Source organism: Populus alba, chromosome 3, assembly GCF_005239225.2.
Source record: "Populus alba chromosome 3, ASM523922v2, whole genome shotgun sequence".
Taxonomy (NCBI): domain Eukaryota; kingdom Viridiplantae; phylum Streptophyta; class Magnoliopsida; order Malpighiales; family Salicaceae; genus Populus; species Populus alba.
In genome coordinates, this window is record NC_133286.1 from 4,415,690 (window position 1) to 4,433,873 (window position 18,184).

Here is an 18,184-nt window from a genome sequence, read left to right on the forward strand (position 1 = left end):
TACTTGTTAGATTGGCATTTCTTCCATTGTCATTGTTCTTTTTAAGAAAGGGGCATCCCATTAGAAGCATTTCTTCTCATTGGCAAGGAAGCACGCGCTTGCAGCTAGTCGCTGCTTCCTGCCAGCAGGAGGAATGGATATAGAACCTTTAGTCTCTCTCTCTCTCTCTAATGGACATGGCAGCGACACAAGTTTTGGATGACGCCATCCCTATAACAACAGAAGTGGCTTCTCCTAAACTTGAAGAGCATCTCTCTCGATTTAGTGAAGGCATTTTCATTTTCCGATCATTTACTAGATGTCCCGTTGGTGTGGCATCAAGGAGAAGACCCAGCTTTACTTGTTTAACTTTATTTTAGATGAAAGATACCCCATACACAACAGTGCAGTCCACAAGTAAGCTTTCTATTGTCTCGATAAGAAAGCATTCAGACTAACTTAGCTCAAGATGCCATGGGAAATTACCCTTCAAAAATCGGACCACCGATAGTTGAAACGGGAAGGGATTTTCGGAATAAGGGGAAGCCATTAAAGGGAATAAGCTGTTGTCAGAAGCACCACATCAACAGGCTTCAAAATAACAGCAACAAAAAACTGCATCCTTCAGTTGCTATATGTAGCTCCAGAAGCAGGTTGATCTGCTAGAGAATGCAACCTTCACTGCCAAATGGTCACAGACAGAAACTTCCTTGAGCAATTTGAGACTGGTCGGCACTTGTGTCTTGATCTCGTTAAAACAAGCAAACTCAGCAGTCCCTCCGTTTAAAATCCTGTGTTTCAGTCACAAAACAACAATAATCAGCAGCAATGAGCAACACAAAAAGTAATCATGAGAATATAGAAGTAAAAAGCCAAAAAAATTGAAGAACAAGAGATTTTGATTAATTATAGCTGTTCTGTTAATAATAAATAACATTAGAGTATCCCGCAAGCCATGAGCTTTGTACATTTCAAGAATGTTGAAGGGGTAAAGGTAATATTTAGACTGCAGAGAGAGAGACACCTTTGCTAATAACCGGCATTCCTATCGTATCCATGCATATCTGCTCTTCGTAGCAAGAAAACTGTTGCATGTTTCAATCTATATGAGGATCAAACATTAGACAACGGAGCTAGGAACAACTCTGACAGCTAAGAGCTTCTACCACCTCAGGATCTCTGCTTCAGAGCTATCTCACCTCCTCCTATCCTCCTACTCCTGATGAGCATAACCTTCACTGGGTGTACATAACTCACACCCCATCCTCCAATCTTTACATGGGGTGTACGAAGAAAGAAACCGGTGTATGGGTGATTAAACATTTTACACCTAGCCTTCAGTCATGATGCTGCCATTTTTTCACCGAAACATCTTTGCTGACATGTTTATGACTAGATAGATAGGGTAGGCCTTGAATAAAGATAGGCTTGAAAAGCCACTTTTCAGATACGCGATGAACCATTTCGACTGGATGTCGCTAAAAATCACGATTAACAATATGTTTGACTTTGATAAAAATCACAATACCATACTTAGGATTTTTTCAAAAACTCATCAGGTTAGATTTTTTCAAAAGATAATACCAGAGCCATTTCATTATTACTTACAGAACTTATGGATTCCTGAAATGATATGTCTTGAAGCTGAAATATCTTTTGTTTATTTTCCTTTAATGGCCAACTATGATGACGGATCTTGTTAGTTTTTTTCTAATTTTGTGTTGAATCTTTTTTACGTTGGGGCTTGTGAGATTTTAATAATACTTAATTGGAGTGTTAGACAACTATTATTCATTATTAAACTTAGTTGGATCTAATAGACAACTAATCAGAGTTAAACTTCTGAAAACTAAATTATATTTTTTTATTTTGGATATTTTTGTAAATTATTTTTTTTTTATACAATTTTTTACAGACTTATTTAGCAATTTTAATTTTTAATTTTGTTTTTTTGGTTTATTTTGCTGGGATTTCTAGTCACTATGTTTAACTTTTTTGAATGAAAGAGCTTGTTGCAACTGACCTTAATTATCGTTTAAACGTTAACTTGATAAGCAATCTATTATCAAGTTATTAAAGGACTATATATGTTTGTCATATCAAATTTTTAATAGTCTTTTTATTATTAAACTATCAAAATATAATTGACCTTGTGGTGTTTCATATACTCTAAGTTTCTTTGTTTATTATAAATAATAAGTTTAAAGTTTTTTTTTTCAATACCTTCAAATTTTGTAATATAGGAGTTATCTTTAATAAATAAGTTATTTATTACAAACTTAATTTTTAACTTCTCCAAGTTTATCATCTCCATCATTATAATTTTCTGAAATCTTTATATCTAGCTATTCACATCATCAATTGCGGCCAAAATCTATCATGTGATCTTTGAACTCTCAAAGATTGAGACCATTATATGTTCTCTTTGAAGCAAGAAAGACATATGGGGTGTATGTGTTCGTAATCATTCATCAATATTAATATATGGTGTTTTCTTTTAGAAATTAACTAAGCTTATTGTAAAATTTGCATGCGTATGCACAAGAAAGAAAAGAATAAAAATAAAATCACCATGTTAACAACCCTAATTATATGGCTAAACAAAAGCCAAAGTAGGTGTGCGTGAGATAATGCCCCCCACTAGCTAGTAAACTCTACTTGTGCTAGTTACCATAATCAACATCACTACCAAGCCATGTCATTTTTTTGCTTTGATATTATGAATAAGGAAACTGTTTGAAAGAAATGTATCTCTTACATACACTAATGTAATGAAGATATTCGTACTCCATGTATAAAACGTTGAATATGAAAAACATAATGTATTTATTTATTTATTTATTCAAGTATAAGTATTAATTTAAATTAATTAAAAAAAACACTAAAAAAAGAAGAAGTTATTGTTAGCCCAAGGGAAAGGGGATATTTTCACTATTAATTGGAATAGTAAAATGACAGAATTTTCGCTTGACTAGAAATTTTTTTAACTAGGCATTAAAGGAAAAATAGTTTTTTTTTTACTATAATATAAATTATTTTTTACAGATTGTATGAGGGTTAGAAAATTATCTTTTTTTCATGTTTGCTAATTACATATTTAACCTTAAAAAAAATAATAACCTATTATTCAGGTGATGTTTTGTTTTGCTTTTTAATTTTTTAATAAATATAGTATAATGATTTTGATGCATTGGAGATATAAAATCAACTTAATCCTCTCTCACAAAAACTTTTTTTTTATTAGATGATTTTACATTGATTTTATTATAGATCTAAAGATTACTCATATTTTTGTATTTGATATATATTAAATATTATTTTTAAAAAATTAGATGGGCATGTATCTGGGTTGTTCGGTTATAAAATGCTACCTTTCGAGGGCGGCATTTTAAGAAGATTTTAGTGCCCTCAAGTGATGGAGTGACGATGTTTCCCAATGGAGTGACAAGAATTATATGGACCATTTTCCCCATCTATATTTTCACACCATCCGCCCTCTAAAAATTCAAGAAACAACTCTTCTATTTACCTTTTTGATTATTCAAATTATTCACCTTTCTTTTATAATATATATAGTATTATATATATTTTTTTATCTTGAATAATTTATAAAATTGGTTTGCCTTTTGAATTTCATTGCCCCTTCAATTTTCATCTTTTGAATTTTCTTTTAATTACTATTAGTTTTGATTTTGTGAATTATTTTTTAAATTAATTTTATATCTCTTACGATTTTCACTCTTCTTTGTTTTTTTTCCCTATCAAATCTAATCTCAATTCTTTTACTTTCCAATTTTTTTATTTGAAAAAGTTTTTAAATTGAATATTTTTAAATTGATTCGTTAATTAAACTTTTTTGAATAGAACCCAAATCTAGAGTTCAAAAGTTATTGAGTTTTAATATCTTTTGATCAGTTTAAAGATGTTTGCCCAATTTACTTGATTGTTTTAGCTTGCTCTATTAAGTTTTTTTTGGCCAATTCCTTAAAACCATTTTCTTGATTCATTCCTTAATATTTAAAATGATTTTTTTTTAAAACAATTGATAATGTTTAGAATTCATTTTTATTTCAATGTCCCTTTATTTTTTTTTAATTTAGTTCTTATTATTTTTTGATATTGTTATTTATTTTATTTGAGATAAATTTATTTTCTTTCTCTATAAGATTTTTCAATGATTTTTAAAATGACCTGGGTTTTTTTTATCTTTGTAATTGTTGTTCTTTTTGAATTTACTTTGGCTAATCAGTCAAATAAAATTAGGTTTGGTATGCCGAGTGTTCTTGGTTTTTTTTCTCTTTTTTAAAGTTGATTTTTTTTTTCTTTTTATCATTCAATATTTATATTTAATTAGTAATTAGGATTTTTTTTTTGTTTTAATTTTTCTTTTATATGATTTTTTTTTAACTTATTTCTTTTTGGTGGTTTCTTTTTTTTTGTCCTATATATAGCCTGTTTTTCATCGGTCCAATTGTTATGGTCCTTATTTTTTTAAAAAATAAAAAATAAAACACAACTTGTAATTATAATCGCAAATGTATTTTCAATTTCATCTTCTATTTTTTTAATCCTTTTAAATTTGATCTCATTCCTTTTACTGCTATCTTTTTTGCTTTTGCAAGTTTTTTAAATTGATATTTTTTTTTACAATTTCACCCTTTCAATCAAATTGGTTGAGAATTAAGTTTTTTAATTTAACTCAGGTCTAAAAGTTTCATGAGTTACAAGTTTTGGAGATTAGATCAAGGTTAGAAGGTTTGTTTTAGGTTCTCATCTCTCTCTTTTTTTTTTTAAGTTGATGTTTTTTATATTATTGTAACCTTTTTTTAGAGTTTTCTTTCTTATTTCTTACAATTTTTCTTTCTTTTTGGGGTAGTTCGGTCTATAAACAGAGTCAATAGTTCCAAGATTAACATGAGTTGACTTTTTTTTTAAAATTATTTATTTCATTGCGCGCTCATCATTCAATATTTGATATATTAAAAATTGATCTTCATGATTTTTTTCTCATTCCTTTCAAGTGATCCTTGTTTTCTTCTTTTTTATTATTTTATTTTATGAAGTTATCTTAATTTTTTGAGTTAACCCAGTTTAACTAGGTTTTTTTGTTGCTTTTTGAAAGTTTTTATTTAGCAGTTTTGCCATTCAAACATTGAGTGTGGCTTTTTTGATATGCTCTGAGTGGGCTTATGTCATAGTTCTTTTTATCTTGTCTTTGTTGTTATATGTTCTTTTATTAATATTATTAAATTGCAATTGATTTGATGACTTGGGTTTAGATTTTTTTTAGAATATATTTTACATAAAAAATTGAGTTGGATGTGCAAAACGGTATTCTCTTCGACCAAAAATCTAATTTGATTAATAAAACTATTAATTGATTTATAACCAAGAATGCATACTACTTTTTATAAACACCATAAAAACACACATCATATGTGCTTGAGGGTCTCAAAACAATGATGTATATGGATTGTGAATAAAAATTGTGTCTTACTTTGGATAAAAATTTACAATGCAAGTCTAGCTTTATCATAGCTAGTTTAGGTGTGAGTATGTCAGTTATGTAGCGTTTGGTTACCCTGTTCCAGGACAAAAGTAGATGGAGACAAGGGAAACAAGATAGATAAATAAGACAAAGATATAATTATGTTTGATAGTGATGTGCAAGACAAAAACGACCATCTTTGGTATATCTTTTTTGGTTATGGTGGATAAGACAGAAAAAAAATATACAAAAAAGTATATTTTATCTTTAACACCGTTGTATTGTTTTCAAAATTATGTATATATAATATATATAATATATATAGTTATATATTTAACAAAGAGAAAAGGTAAAAAGAATAAAGATAACCTAACCAAATAAAAAAAATTAAAAGACTTAGAAAGCATATAAAAAAAACACAAAACCTAATCTCTAATAAAATAAATATCCTTTCATGAATGTCTTGAGTTAATTTCTCAAATTTCTGTTTGAGAAATTCTAAACATTGGCTTAACGAAGAAGTTCAAATTCAAATCAACTCAATATTAAAGTATGGAATTGAGTATAAAAAAAAACTAAACTAAAAATTTGGCAAAACAAAAAAAAAACAACAATCAAATGAATAAGTATAAATCCTGATAGGAAAAAAAATATCCAAGGTGAAATCGACAAAAAAAATAAATTATAAAAATTATCTCATATGACATAAATAACAATTAAAAGAAAAAAAAGACTAGATCTGATATATAAAAAATTCAAATAAGGATGAGATTGAAACAAATTTTAATTTTCATAGTTATTTCAAATATTAACCAAAATATTAGGGACTAAATCGAAAAAAAGAGAAGTTAAGGGGAGGATTTTGAAATATTGCAGGGTAGGGCTTAAAATTCAAGGGAGAGAGAGAAAAGAAAAAAAAAAAAAAATAGTCGTCGTTAAAGCCAAACTAGAGTTTTGTTTTCTATACAAGCCATCGTGATATGGAGGAGATATTGAGATGAATCTAAAAACATCCCGAAAAGTCATTTTTTATTACTAGAATTAGCAGCACAGGTCGTCCAAAGATGATAGAGCGGCCAACGAATGCCCAACACGCACCGATGATATTTTTTTAAAACACCTTTAATTAATTAAAAGACAAAACTACCCTCCACTCTACCCAAAATAAAAGGAGAAATCAATAGGGAAACTACAAAAATCCCTTCAAATCCGAGGCATAAAAAACAAAACCCCAAGGGTAAGGAAGTATTTTACTGCTTAGATAAAAAGATAAGACCAAAACACTCATATTTAGCAACCAAGATATTTTTATAAAGATAAATAAGATATTTCATTATGCATCTTATAATTAAAAATTTAAATCTACCAAATATCCAGCAATTTATTACTCAAAAGAAACAAGTTCTACATGATTAGATGCTTAATTAAAATCGGTGAAGAATTTGTTGATTGCTTACAGAAATTCCCATAATTGAGATTGGTTCAAATCCCTTGGTAGCAATGAAGAGGATTTGATTGCTCTAATTCTATCGAAAAGAAGACCCATCTTTCTTTTTTCCCAAGTAGTTGCCGTGTTTGAAGATGCACTCCCACTTGCCACTTTCCTCCCTTAGGCCTTAGCCACACTTCACACACTCAAAGACAAGTGCTGTTGTGTCCCTACCATTAGCCTTTTCCCATGCCGTGATTGATGGCATTACCATCTCCACATGGAGTCCTTAGGTTTCACTCCTCGAGAGCTTGATGGCAATTTGGCCGCATATTTGGAGGAACACGGCCATGGAAACCCTCCCCTCCTCCCTTTAATATCTTCTCTTTAAGTCACTTTCGACATTCACCCACCATAACAATTTATAAGAGAAAAAAAATAAAAAGCTAAAGCTCCTGAAGAAACGTCCAAGTCTACTAGCAACTCCACCTTTTCTTCTTGTTTTACAATTGCCTCTCCACCACATTACACACGCACAACACACACACACTCTTCTCGAAGACATTGAAGCACACAAAAGCTATGGATTGGTTCTCGTGGCTATCGAAAACTGGCCTGGAGCCTTCTCTTGTGTATGAATATGGCCTTGCCTTCGCTCACAATGAGCTTGAAGAAGAAGACATAGCTTACTTTAACCATGAATTTCTTCAAAGCATGGGGGTGTCAATAGCCAAACACAGGCTCGAGATCCTCAAGCTTGCAAGAAAGGAGAAGGGAGCGAGCTCACGTGCCATGGCAAGGGTTCTTGTTGCAATCAAGAGAACAAAGAGGTCTCTAGCTAAGTACGTAAGGACATGGGTTCACCGCGAGGAGTCGGCTCTTTGTTCTTGTTCCCGGCCTGTTTACGGTAACAGATGGAGAGGAGCCATGTTGAAGAGGAACAAGAAGTTGATGATGGCTAAAACAAAGCAAGTTGTTGCTTACAAATGGTAGTTTTTCAAACACTCCTATGATTTCTGCTGCGCCAGCCCTTGATAGTTTTTTCGAGTCCTGTGACTTGTGATCTCAACAAAGAGGAGAAGTTAGAGGACGATGACGAAGGGTATTGGACAACTGGTGTTGAAGAGTTCAGGTGGGATACCATGTTCCAGAATTTGAAACCAACATGAATTGTTTTTGTTTTCTTTTGTTTTTTCCCTTCTTGATTTCAGTTTAAGCGGTGAGAGATGGCTTTTTTTTGTGCTCTTCCACCATAGAGTCTCGAGTCTAGTTTGGTAGTAACATTTTGATCTTGTTTTCATTCCTGTTGGGTGGGTGAGATGGGGGCACAATTTGGCACCAGGGTCTATTTTAGTATGAGATGGTCTCCCTTGCTTGCGTGCTTGCAGGCAAAGGAAAGCATTAGCAGCTTTAGTGCCTGTTACTGGATTGATTGTTTTTAGGACATGTAGTGAAGAAGATTCTGTGCAGGAACAAGTCCAGACATATTGTCTTTTGGTAAAGAATATGATAAGATTCACTTTTGTGGATCGATTTTTACTCCTCTATATCATTAGGGCCGTGTTTGATTGTAGGAAAGTGAATTCCTGGAATTCACTTTCCTGCTTTTCCTATGTTTGGCGACGATAAAGGAAAATAATGAAAGGAAACTGAATTCCATCCACCTAGAATTAATAACGTGCTCGAAGGAAAATGTTTTCCTTCTATTAGAAAAGGAAAACACTTTCCTTTCGGCGTGCGTAGCGCACGCCTTCACTTGCTGTGGCAAGCGATATACTTCACTTGCTACAGTGGCAAGCGATACTTCACTTGCTACAGTGGCAAGCGATATAATTCACTTGCCACAGTAGGCAATGATATAATTCACTTGCCACTGTAGCAAGTGAATTATAATTCGCTTGCCACTGTAGCAGTTAATTAAAATGCAAGCGGTGGGTTTTTGATTAAATCAAAAGTTTAATTAATTCCTTAAACTCATTAATTCTTCAATTAAACTCTTGATTTCATTAATTAAAATAATCTAAATTTTAATTAAATCAATTCTCCAATTAAACCCTTGATTTAATTAATTAAACTAGTCAAGAGTTTAATTAAATCTTTAAATTTCCAATCATGTTGCCCTTAACCCAAATTTTAATTAATCCTTCATTTATTTTATTTTTATTTTCATCATCTTTTTTTTTTAAATAATAAAATAAAAAAGGTCAAAAATTGGGTTATGACAATTGTAAGTGATTAAATATTTTATATTAAATATTTTATATATATATTAGATAAACTTGAAAAAAAAAATTTAATTCATTAATAAATTATTTTCCAGTTCATTTTCCATAACACAACCAAACACTGGAAAGTATTTTCCAGTTCATTTTCCATAATACTACCAAAACATCGGAAAATACTTTTTTCCGGAATTCACTTTCCAGGAATTTACTTTCCACGGAATTCACTTTCTAAAAGGAAACTACTTTCCTGCAAACAAACGGAGCCCTAGGTTTCCTTTGGTAGATTCATGTTTTCACTCAGTTGGCTACATTAACCACTTCCTCGAGGAAGTGGCAACAGATCAAAGCAGCTGGCAATAAAGAGGTGCATAGAGACAAGGCAAAGTGCGTGCAGATTCGAGCAGCAAAGCAAGGAAGAGGGAGCTGATCTTTAACACAGATACTGCTCTTTCTACCTCAAGAATTTTTTTAAGAAACATAAATAATAGGCACCTGCATAATGATGTATAGGAAAAAAAATGTTGAAACAATTCCAAGATGATTTCCCTACACAATCCTGATTTGTGTTGACATAGCATTGCAATAACCTTCCTCAAAAGGTGATACAACTTGGATGTGCCTTCCTCTAACAGTATGACTAAAACAAAGATGCCGATGACAAACAAAATATAGCACCTTAGTAATCGCAGCATCTAGCTAGATACAGACGCTGTAGGCCACTGTCTAGAGTACTACGACAACGAAGCATGCCTCTGCAAAAAAGGAACTCTCAACTTCATTAGACGATAATAGTAATCTCCACTGGTCAATGGCCGGGTGTTTGAGGCAGACGGAAAGAACCCTCTGAATAAAGTAGTTGGTAAACTGGCCGAATTCTAACTGTCAAAATTATGCTCAAGATTGTGCCCAACCCACAGACACCAGCTAGAACCAGGAATGTTACCTCGAAGCAATCATGACCGACACAAGCAGAGCTATCTTGCTTAGCAGCTTCAGCATCATATGCAAAACCAGCAAGCAAACCTGAGACAAGAAGTGCACCAGTAGGATTGCCTAGCCCCATGGAGCTGTAAATCAAACCAAAATGTTTCAAGCCAAAAAGCTTGGAAACGGTCGGCACCATTATAGCATACGAAATTTCGTAGCAGATGCCGAGAAGAGGAATTGCAGCGTAAAGAATTCCATTAAGAGCCAATGTAAAAAGAATGCAGGTTATGAGCATGACCGTTGGTGGTAATGTCATCCACAAGGTTCGAGGGATCATTTTTTACCTGCAACAAGATTTTATCACACTCACTATTTCAGAAGAAAAATGAAACATTAGAATCCCTCATCTAATAGGGGGAACACGAGGCAGTCCTCCCTTCAAGACACAAAAACTAAACCAAATTAGTTGGTTGCAGTCCCCTACTGTAACCAACTAATCAGAAATTATACAAGGAAAATGACTGCTAATCAGATCCTCAACTATGCCTGCGAAAATTTAATTGTTTCCTAATAAAAAAGATGACAACTCAAAGCAAATTCTTCCTGTAATGATACTAATAGTTATATAGTTCTCAAATTATTGAGTGTTTCAAAACATCATGGAACCGGACCCCATGGTATGATTCTCGAGAAACTCCAATCAAACACAAAAGCAGAACCCTAGACTTGTCTGGAAAACTATCCATGTTAATCAATCTTAAATGGGCAGCCCAGAAAAGAAAGACAACAAACAAACAAATAAATAGGGAGTGATAAAGAATACTAGAAAAGAGACAGATACTAAGCAGTCATCACCCTGCAATTTCAGCGATCAAATTTGGAAAACCCATCAAGCTCTAAATCCCAGGCAATCAAGATTCTATTTTTGTGCAGTGTAGGAAAAAAAAAACTCCAATCAAACAAAATCCACTTAAATGCAACTAAGCAAGCTAGAAAAAGGAAAAAGATGATCACTTACCACCCAATAGGGCAGGCCAGAAACACTCTGGGTAATAGCAAACCAGAGAACACCATAGCCAAGAAACAAAAAACAACACCAACAGAAAGCAGAGCCCATGGAGGGAACTTGTTGCAGACAATGCCAGGAGCAAACCTACACTCTCTCCAATATCCTTAGCCACCCCCAAGATTGTTATTTGCTGCTGGTTAAAACCCAACACTGATTTCAGTGAAGGAGAGTATAGTGGGAAGTTGTAGCCATTCCCAGCTGCTATGAAAACCCATACTGCTGCTACCAAGCCCACCCAGGGTGGTCTACTCCCTTCTTTCACAACTACATTTGGCATTTTTACTAGTTACTTTCTACTTTGCTCTCATCTGCCAATCTTAAATTGGAAGGACTGACGTATCTGTAAGCCCCAATTCTTCTTGCATAGAGCTCAGGCACTTTCATTCCATGAAAGTAGTCGGGACACTTGTTAATTATATTTATTTATTTATTTGGTATATTTCAACTTTATAGGGTGTTAGATTATTTTTTTTATAAAATAAATTGTATATAGATTTTTTCAATGTTAAATATAAAGTAAAAAAATTTATGCATACATATAAATGTATTAATAAATAAATAAAAAATTATTAACAATAAATCAAGATAAAAATAAAAAAAATAAAAAAAATATATAAATCAAGATATTTGACTTCATAATATGAATCTTTAACCCGATTGTCTTTAATGACTTTTATTTAAACAAAATAATTTTTTTATTTAACAATAAAAAAAATAGACACAAGAAATTGATTAAATTAAATTAAAGAAAATAAAATATTATGTAATATTACACATATTAGAATATTATAAAAAAATTAATATTTTTCTATTTATGTAAAACATAAAAAGAAAAAATTATAAATGAATTAAAATAATTTTTCCAAAGACTAAATGTATAAAAATAACTAAAAAATAATTTTATTTAAAAAGGCTAAATAAAAAAAATATTAAATGAGAGAATAAATATTAATTTAAATCTAAATTAAAAATTTATTTTGAAAAACAAAACATAGAAAAAAACCATAAATAAAAAAAAAAAAAAAGCTAGGTGTTATTGGGCTGGCCAACACACTTGACCATCTAGTAAAGGCATTATACACTTGATCCTTTTTTTTTATGCCAGATGTTATTTGCTCTAATTTTTTTGAAAAAAAATAAATGATGGCAAATGACACATCGTCTAATTTTGCTTAGATTCTAATTACCGGTGACCAAAAAGTCAAGGCCGGAGGTTTTTTATTCAAAAACCTATTTTTAACCTAAAATATTCAAAAAAACATTCTAGACACCTTGATAAATCCAATCATGACCTCAAAAAACAAAAAAACAAAGTCTCAAAAACCTGAAATCAACTTAAAAAAAAAAAATCAAGTTTATATTTGTTTTTTAAGACACTTTCAATGTAACAAAAAAAACATCTAAGTTGAACTTCTATCATTAAATAAATTATTTAACACAAAAATTGATCGTTTTGGTAGCTGAAATCGATGCAACGATATTTTTCTCTTCTAACTATTAAAATTTGGTGATCTCTCTCTCATCTCTCAAATAAAAAAACTAAAAAAAATAACAATTTTTTTTTTATATCAAAATTGAATTGAAAAAATATTGAGGAATGAATAGGTATGATATGTAAAGTTTAAGAACTAAAATGAACTTTTTTGTGAAAACTTTGAAATCATCATTTATTTGTGGCGTTTTTTCACTTTGATTTTTTTATTTTTTATTTTTTATTTTTATCATTAGTCTTTGATTTCATTATTCTTTAATTTGATCAAAAAAATGATGCATTCCTGAAAAAAAAATTGAGACTAAATAAATAAATAAAAGCAATAAATCAACAGTAAAATATAAGAGTGAGTAGTAAGTATACAATAGAAAAATAAAAAAAAAAAACCCCACACTTTCAGTGTTTTCTATATTTCTTGATGTGAAGGGACACACTACGCTAAAAAAGATAGCATGAATACCATGTACTCCTAATGTCCAGTGCTCCGGGGTTCTTAGTTGTGTTTTAATCTATTTTAAAAAAAATATGTTAAATTAATTTTTAGATATTTTTTGATAATTTTTTATATGCTAATGTTATAATAATAATAATAATAATAATAATAATAATATATTTTTAATTAAAAAATACTTTTACAAAAAATATTATGCCCAGCATTACTAAATCAATAAATGACAAGGGGATTAAATCGTGATGTCTTTTTTAAATTCACACCCCGTTACTTTCTAAAGTTTCATAAATACTCCTGATTTTTGGTCCCCCAAGTTCTAAAGATTTTCATATACACCCTGTTACTTTTAATCCCTTTATACCCCAGGCTGTTAGGCTTGTTCACCCTCCTAAAAATCTTTTCCCATTATCCGCTAGTTAGGGACCTGTTTGGGATTATAATAATTATTATAATTTAATATATTTTTTATTTAAAAATATATTAAAATAATATTTTTTAATTTTTTAAAAAATTATTTTTAATATAGTATATCAAAATAATGAAAAAATATATAAAAAAAATTAACAAAAAAAATTCAAAAACACTCTGAAACACTCTTTTACAAGGGCATTGTAGTATTATTGGGTTCTGACGTGGAAGGCATGGCGTTATGCCTTGCATAAAGAAACCATGAGAGGTGACTTTCTAGAGGTTGTGGAAGAAAGGTTGGATCACAGAGATTCAAGCAGTTGGAAGCTCCTGTTAGATGGAAGGAAGATGAACTCACTCCCATCGCCCTTTTCCCTTCTTCATTGATCTTGGGGAAAGGAACCTTCTACCAGCTGGGGATGCCAGTTTTGGCAGACCGTGCTCCGCCCCTTGAACTCATGCAGTCACCGCCTGCAGTCGTGGTGGCTCTTCTCGTGGAGAGTTGCCATAAGAGATGAAGGAAAGAGCTTCGTATTCAGAAATACAAAACGATCTGGCCCTTGGATTTATTTATGCAAGACAAGTATAGTTCCGTAATTGCTATGGAAACAGCAATGTCATCACTGACTATGATTATCTAACCATTCGAGTACAGTTGAGGCACATGGTTTTGTTTTGGGGATGGAAATCAACCTATAGGATTTATCATTTTTCTCATCTCTTCCCTGGTAGAATGCGAGAGGTTACTACCTTGTGATTTACAGAAAGCAGAGGAAGAATTATATAACCAATCGAAGCCATTATTTAGCACACTACAAGACTCCGATCGAGCAGTCCGTCGCAGAAAAAGGGGTGTCCCGCCATGTTTTTGAGGTTGCAACTAATAGTTGCCACTCATCAATGGCCTAAATTCTGAGGCAGATTGTAAGAACCCCCTGAATAAAGCATTTGGTAAACTGGCCATATTCTAACTGTTAAGATTATGCTTATGACGGTTCCCAGTCCACAGAAAGCCAGCTAGAGCCAGGAATGTTTACCTTGAAGCAATCAGGACCTAAACAAGTAGAGCTTCCTTGCCTGGCAGTTTCTGTGTCGTATACATAACCGGCAAGAACACCTGAGAAAAGTAGCGCACCAACAGGATTGCCTAGCAGCAGAAAGTTGTATATCAAACCAAAAATGTCTCAAGCCAAAAAGTTCAGAGGCAGTGTTGCACCATTACCAGCATACAGAATCCCATAAGAGATGCCAAGAAGAGCAGTAGCAGTGTAAAGAATACCATCGAGTGCTAATGCAAAAAAGGAATGAACGTTACGGCCATAATTATATGTGCACATGTCATCAACAAGGTTCGAGGAATTGTTCTTGACCTGCAATAACGTGTGATTTCGTCATATAAACAAGAAAATCCTGAAAATTCAGAACTAGGAGATTATAGGCCATAAACCAGTAAATATGAAGAGAAAAATTGAGAAGGCAGGGGAGGAACAGAATAGATTGAAATTGCACGTCAATGAAACAACCAAGAATTGTCCAGAAAAAGCTTGTCCTATCAAATGATAAAAGAAAACTGGCATTGCTTCACTAGGAATAAGCGCCTAAAAAACATCAATCATTGTGCTTCTTTAAAAAAAAAAAAATTTCAATCTCAACTTAATATCTGACAATAAGTGAAACGAGTAATAACCTGACAAAATGTTCTGAAATAGCACCCGAGCCAATGCGGCCAACAAAATTGCAAAAGCTGAAGAGAGCAAGCAATATTGTTGTATCCTCAAGACCAAAAGCAACCCCAATTTGAGCCAAATTATTGAGAATAGTAACTCCAGAACCAACCCCAAGAAAAGTATACCACCCAAAGAAGCCAAAAAATCTGCCTTGATAAGAGCCTCACGAATTTTGAAATCCTCACCTCTCTTGGGCCTCCTTTTCTTCTTCACTGCTCCCTCTCCCATAGCAAGAAGTATTTCCACATCTGAAGCATCGTCATTCTCATAAAAACTTCCTAGAGATGTTACAGATGAAGATGGTGTCATAATAAAGGATCTGTTGGAGTTGTTTCACCTTCCCCCAACACCAAATGATCTGAAGAATCAGATGGCAGGTTTTTCTTGGGCCTTGAAGGAAAAATGGTCATTTTGACAGGAATTGCAAGAGGAGATATCAAAAAGATAACCACGATTGCCGCTAAAATGTAGGAAACAGCATCACTAAGAGAAACCACAGTCTCTATTATAGCGGTTGCGAGGAGATATAAATGGCAAGTAGAATAACTGCAGCTTGGGTGAAGAGAAAATGGACATGCTCTGAAGAGTCTTCTCCAGAAGCTGGAGTACATGGCCGGATAAAGTACATCATAGCTAAACACAAAATGGGAATGACAAGTGTAAGAAAGAGCAGGAGATTTGAAGCAGAGCCTTTAAGCACCAGGCTATATATACCACTGTGTATACTGCAGCTGAGATCCCAGCGTAACCTTTGAGAATGCCAGAAACAGTGCCCCTGCTGAGAGGGAAGTTTTCTCATGTTGGTCACAACCACAGCTGTGCCAAACCATGCATTGCTATTTGTGGCAATAACAAGTGCCAGCCATAACTGCAATAGCAACAAAAAGGAAAGCATACTTTAATGTTTTTGTGACAGGTCACACTTGTGCTTCAAGCTGGAAATTGGATAGCTCCAACCAAACTTCTCAAAATCTCAGCAACAATGACAACCAGCACCGACACAAATAAGTTATCTAGAAAGTAATGATTAGTTTAACATTGTATTAGAATCTCTATGTGTAAAGATTTTGGGTTCTAGATATCTTTATTTACCAAACATTGTTTTTCACCTTCCATCAGGCCTACCAAACCCTCTGTATATTATTTGGATTCTGGCCATTCAAAGATGCTTCAAAACGTACACCCAGCCTTTCCAACAGGAAAAATATAATGGCAAGCAACCCAAACAATAAGTTTTTTCCATCCAAACATGTAACCACAGCCAAACTCTGCATATTGATGTTCTTTCTATTAGTTAGCGCCACCTCGATAGACTGGATCAAACTAATTTAGCCAGAATTTTCCAGCCATGAAAGATAAAACCATGAGGTACAAATTGTTGCTTCAATACTCTGAATGAGGAAAAAACTCAGTGCTTGAAATACTGGAAATATTAAACGAGTTGTTTTAAGAAAAAAAGGCAGCACGGAACACTTTAAATCATGGAGCACTCCCAGATTGAGTTTCAACAGAAGAGAGTGCAGTATTACAGCATTTAAGGGAGCTTTAGTATGAGCAAATGAAATGACTCCTTAATCGGAACAATAATCATGGAGCACTCCCAGATTGAGTTTCAACAGAAGAGAGTGCAGTATTCCAGCATTTAAGGGAGCTTTAGTGTGAGCAAGTGAAATGACTCCTTAATCGGAGCAATTGCATTTCTAGAGTTCAAACTTCAAACTTCCCCCAAATCAACTAAGCGATTAACTTTTATAGAGAAGTAAGACTTGCCCTCAACCATTTATATAGGCAAAAAAGAGAAAAGGGAGGGGGGTGTCCAATTAAAAAATTTGCATTGACACAGGCCTTGCAAGCATCAAGATAATTTAGATATAAATCCACAATGGAAATCTATCTTATAACTATATAAAATTTATCTATCATTCCTTCCTGAGGAGGAAAAAAGAGAGGAGAATCACTAATTCCAAGTCATTAATTCTATATAATAAGGGTTCACCAAAGCCTGATGATCAACCAAACTCATGAAGCAAAAGGTAATCAAGCCTCTGATTTGATCAACCAAGATTGGAAACACATCAAACCCCATGATAAAGCAATGATACAAAAGCAAATACAATTCCATAGAGAGTTGAATTCTTTCAAAATCTACCTCGCCAAGAACTACCTACTAGCAAGCAAGGCAATCATCAAGTATGTAATAAAAAGAAAAAAGTTGACGATGTCTGACCAGCCAGTAAGGTAAGGGTTTGACAGTCTGGCTAACAACAAGCCAAAGAACACCGTAGCCCAAGAAACAAGCAAGAACACCAACAGAGAGGACAGCCCAGGGAGGGAACTTGTTGCAGGCCATGCCAGGGAGCAATCCCACATTCTCTCCAATATCATTGGCACCACCCAACATTGTTAGCTGCTGCTGATTGAGTCCCATTACTGATTTGAGAGCAGGAGAGTAGAGTGGGAAGTTGTATGCATTCCCAGCCGCTATCTCAACCCATAATGCTGCTGCTAATCCCACCCATGGAGGTCTGCTTCCTCCTTTCACCACCAGTTTTGCCATTCTCTCTCTCTCTCTCTCTCTCTACTACACTGCAAGTATTTCCACGCTATCTACTAGTCCATAAGTACTAGGCAACTACAATCCAAGGAGTATGCCGGTGGTTCTGGCGTTATTTCTCACTTCTTTGTATTTTTTTTCGAGTTTAAACTATAATGCTTGGATTTAATTTTGATTGACGTATAAACTATTCTTACCTCCCTAAACTATTTTTATAAACAAAGAAAAAAGACAATATTCTTGACAAGCTAGTATCTAAAAAAAATATTTATATTTCTTCAATATACCATATTATATAATATCGGGAAAAAAAAATCAGTCTAAATTAATATGTAAATTGTTTTGAAAAATACCTTTTAATGTAAAAAAGAAGAAGAAAGTATTAGATAGCTGCTTTTTATTTGGAAATTTGGGTTGGATTATTGTGGACTATGT

At 33.1% G+C, this 18,184-nt stretch overlaps 1 protein-coding gene and 1 pseudogene across 1 annotated transcript; one reads left to right on the forward strand and one right to left on the reverse strand.

Moving 5' to 3' along the window:
• Window positions 1-7,478: 7,478 nt before the first annotated feature.
• Window positions 7,479-7,889, forward strand: LOC118038113 (uncharacterized). Its single transcript, XM_073408153.1, has one exon. It carries the CDS (start codon window positions 7,479-7,481, stop codon window positions 7,887-7,889), a length of 411 nt encoding a protein of 136 aa, XP_073264254.1.
• A 1,803-nt stretch (window positions 7,890-9,692) lies between these two features.
• On the reverse strand, window positions 9,693-17,965 carry LOC118038118 (protein NUCLEAR FUSION DEFECTIVE 4-like; annotated as a pseudogene).
• Window positions 17,966-18,184: the final 219 nt, after the last annotated feature.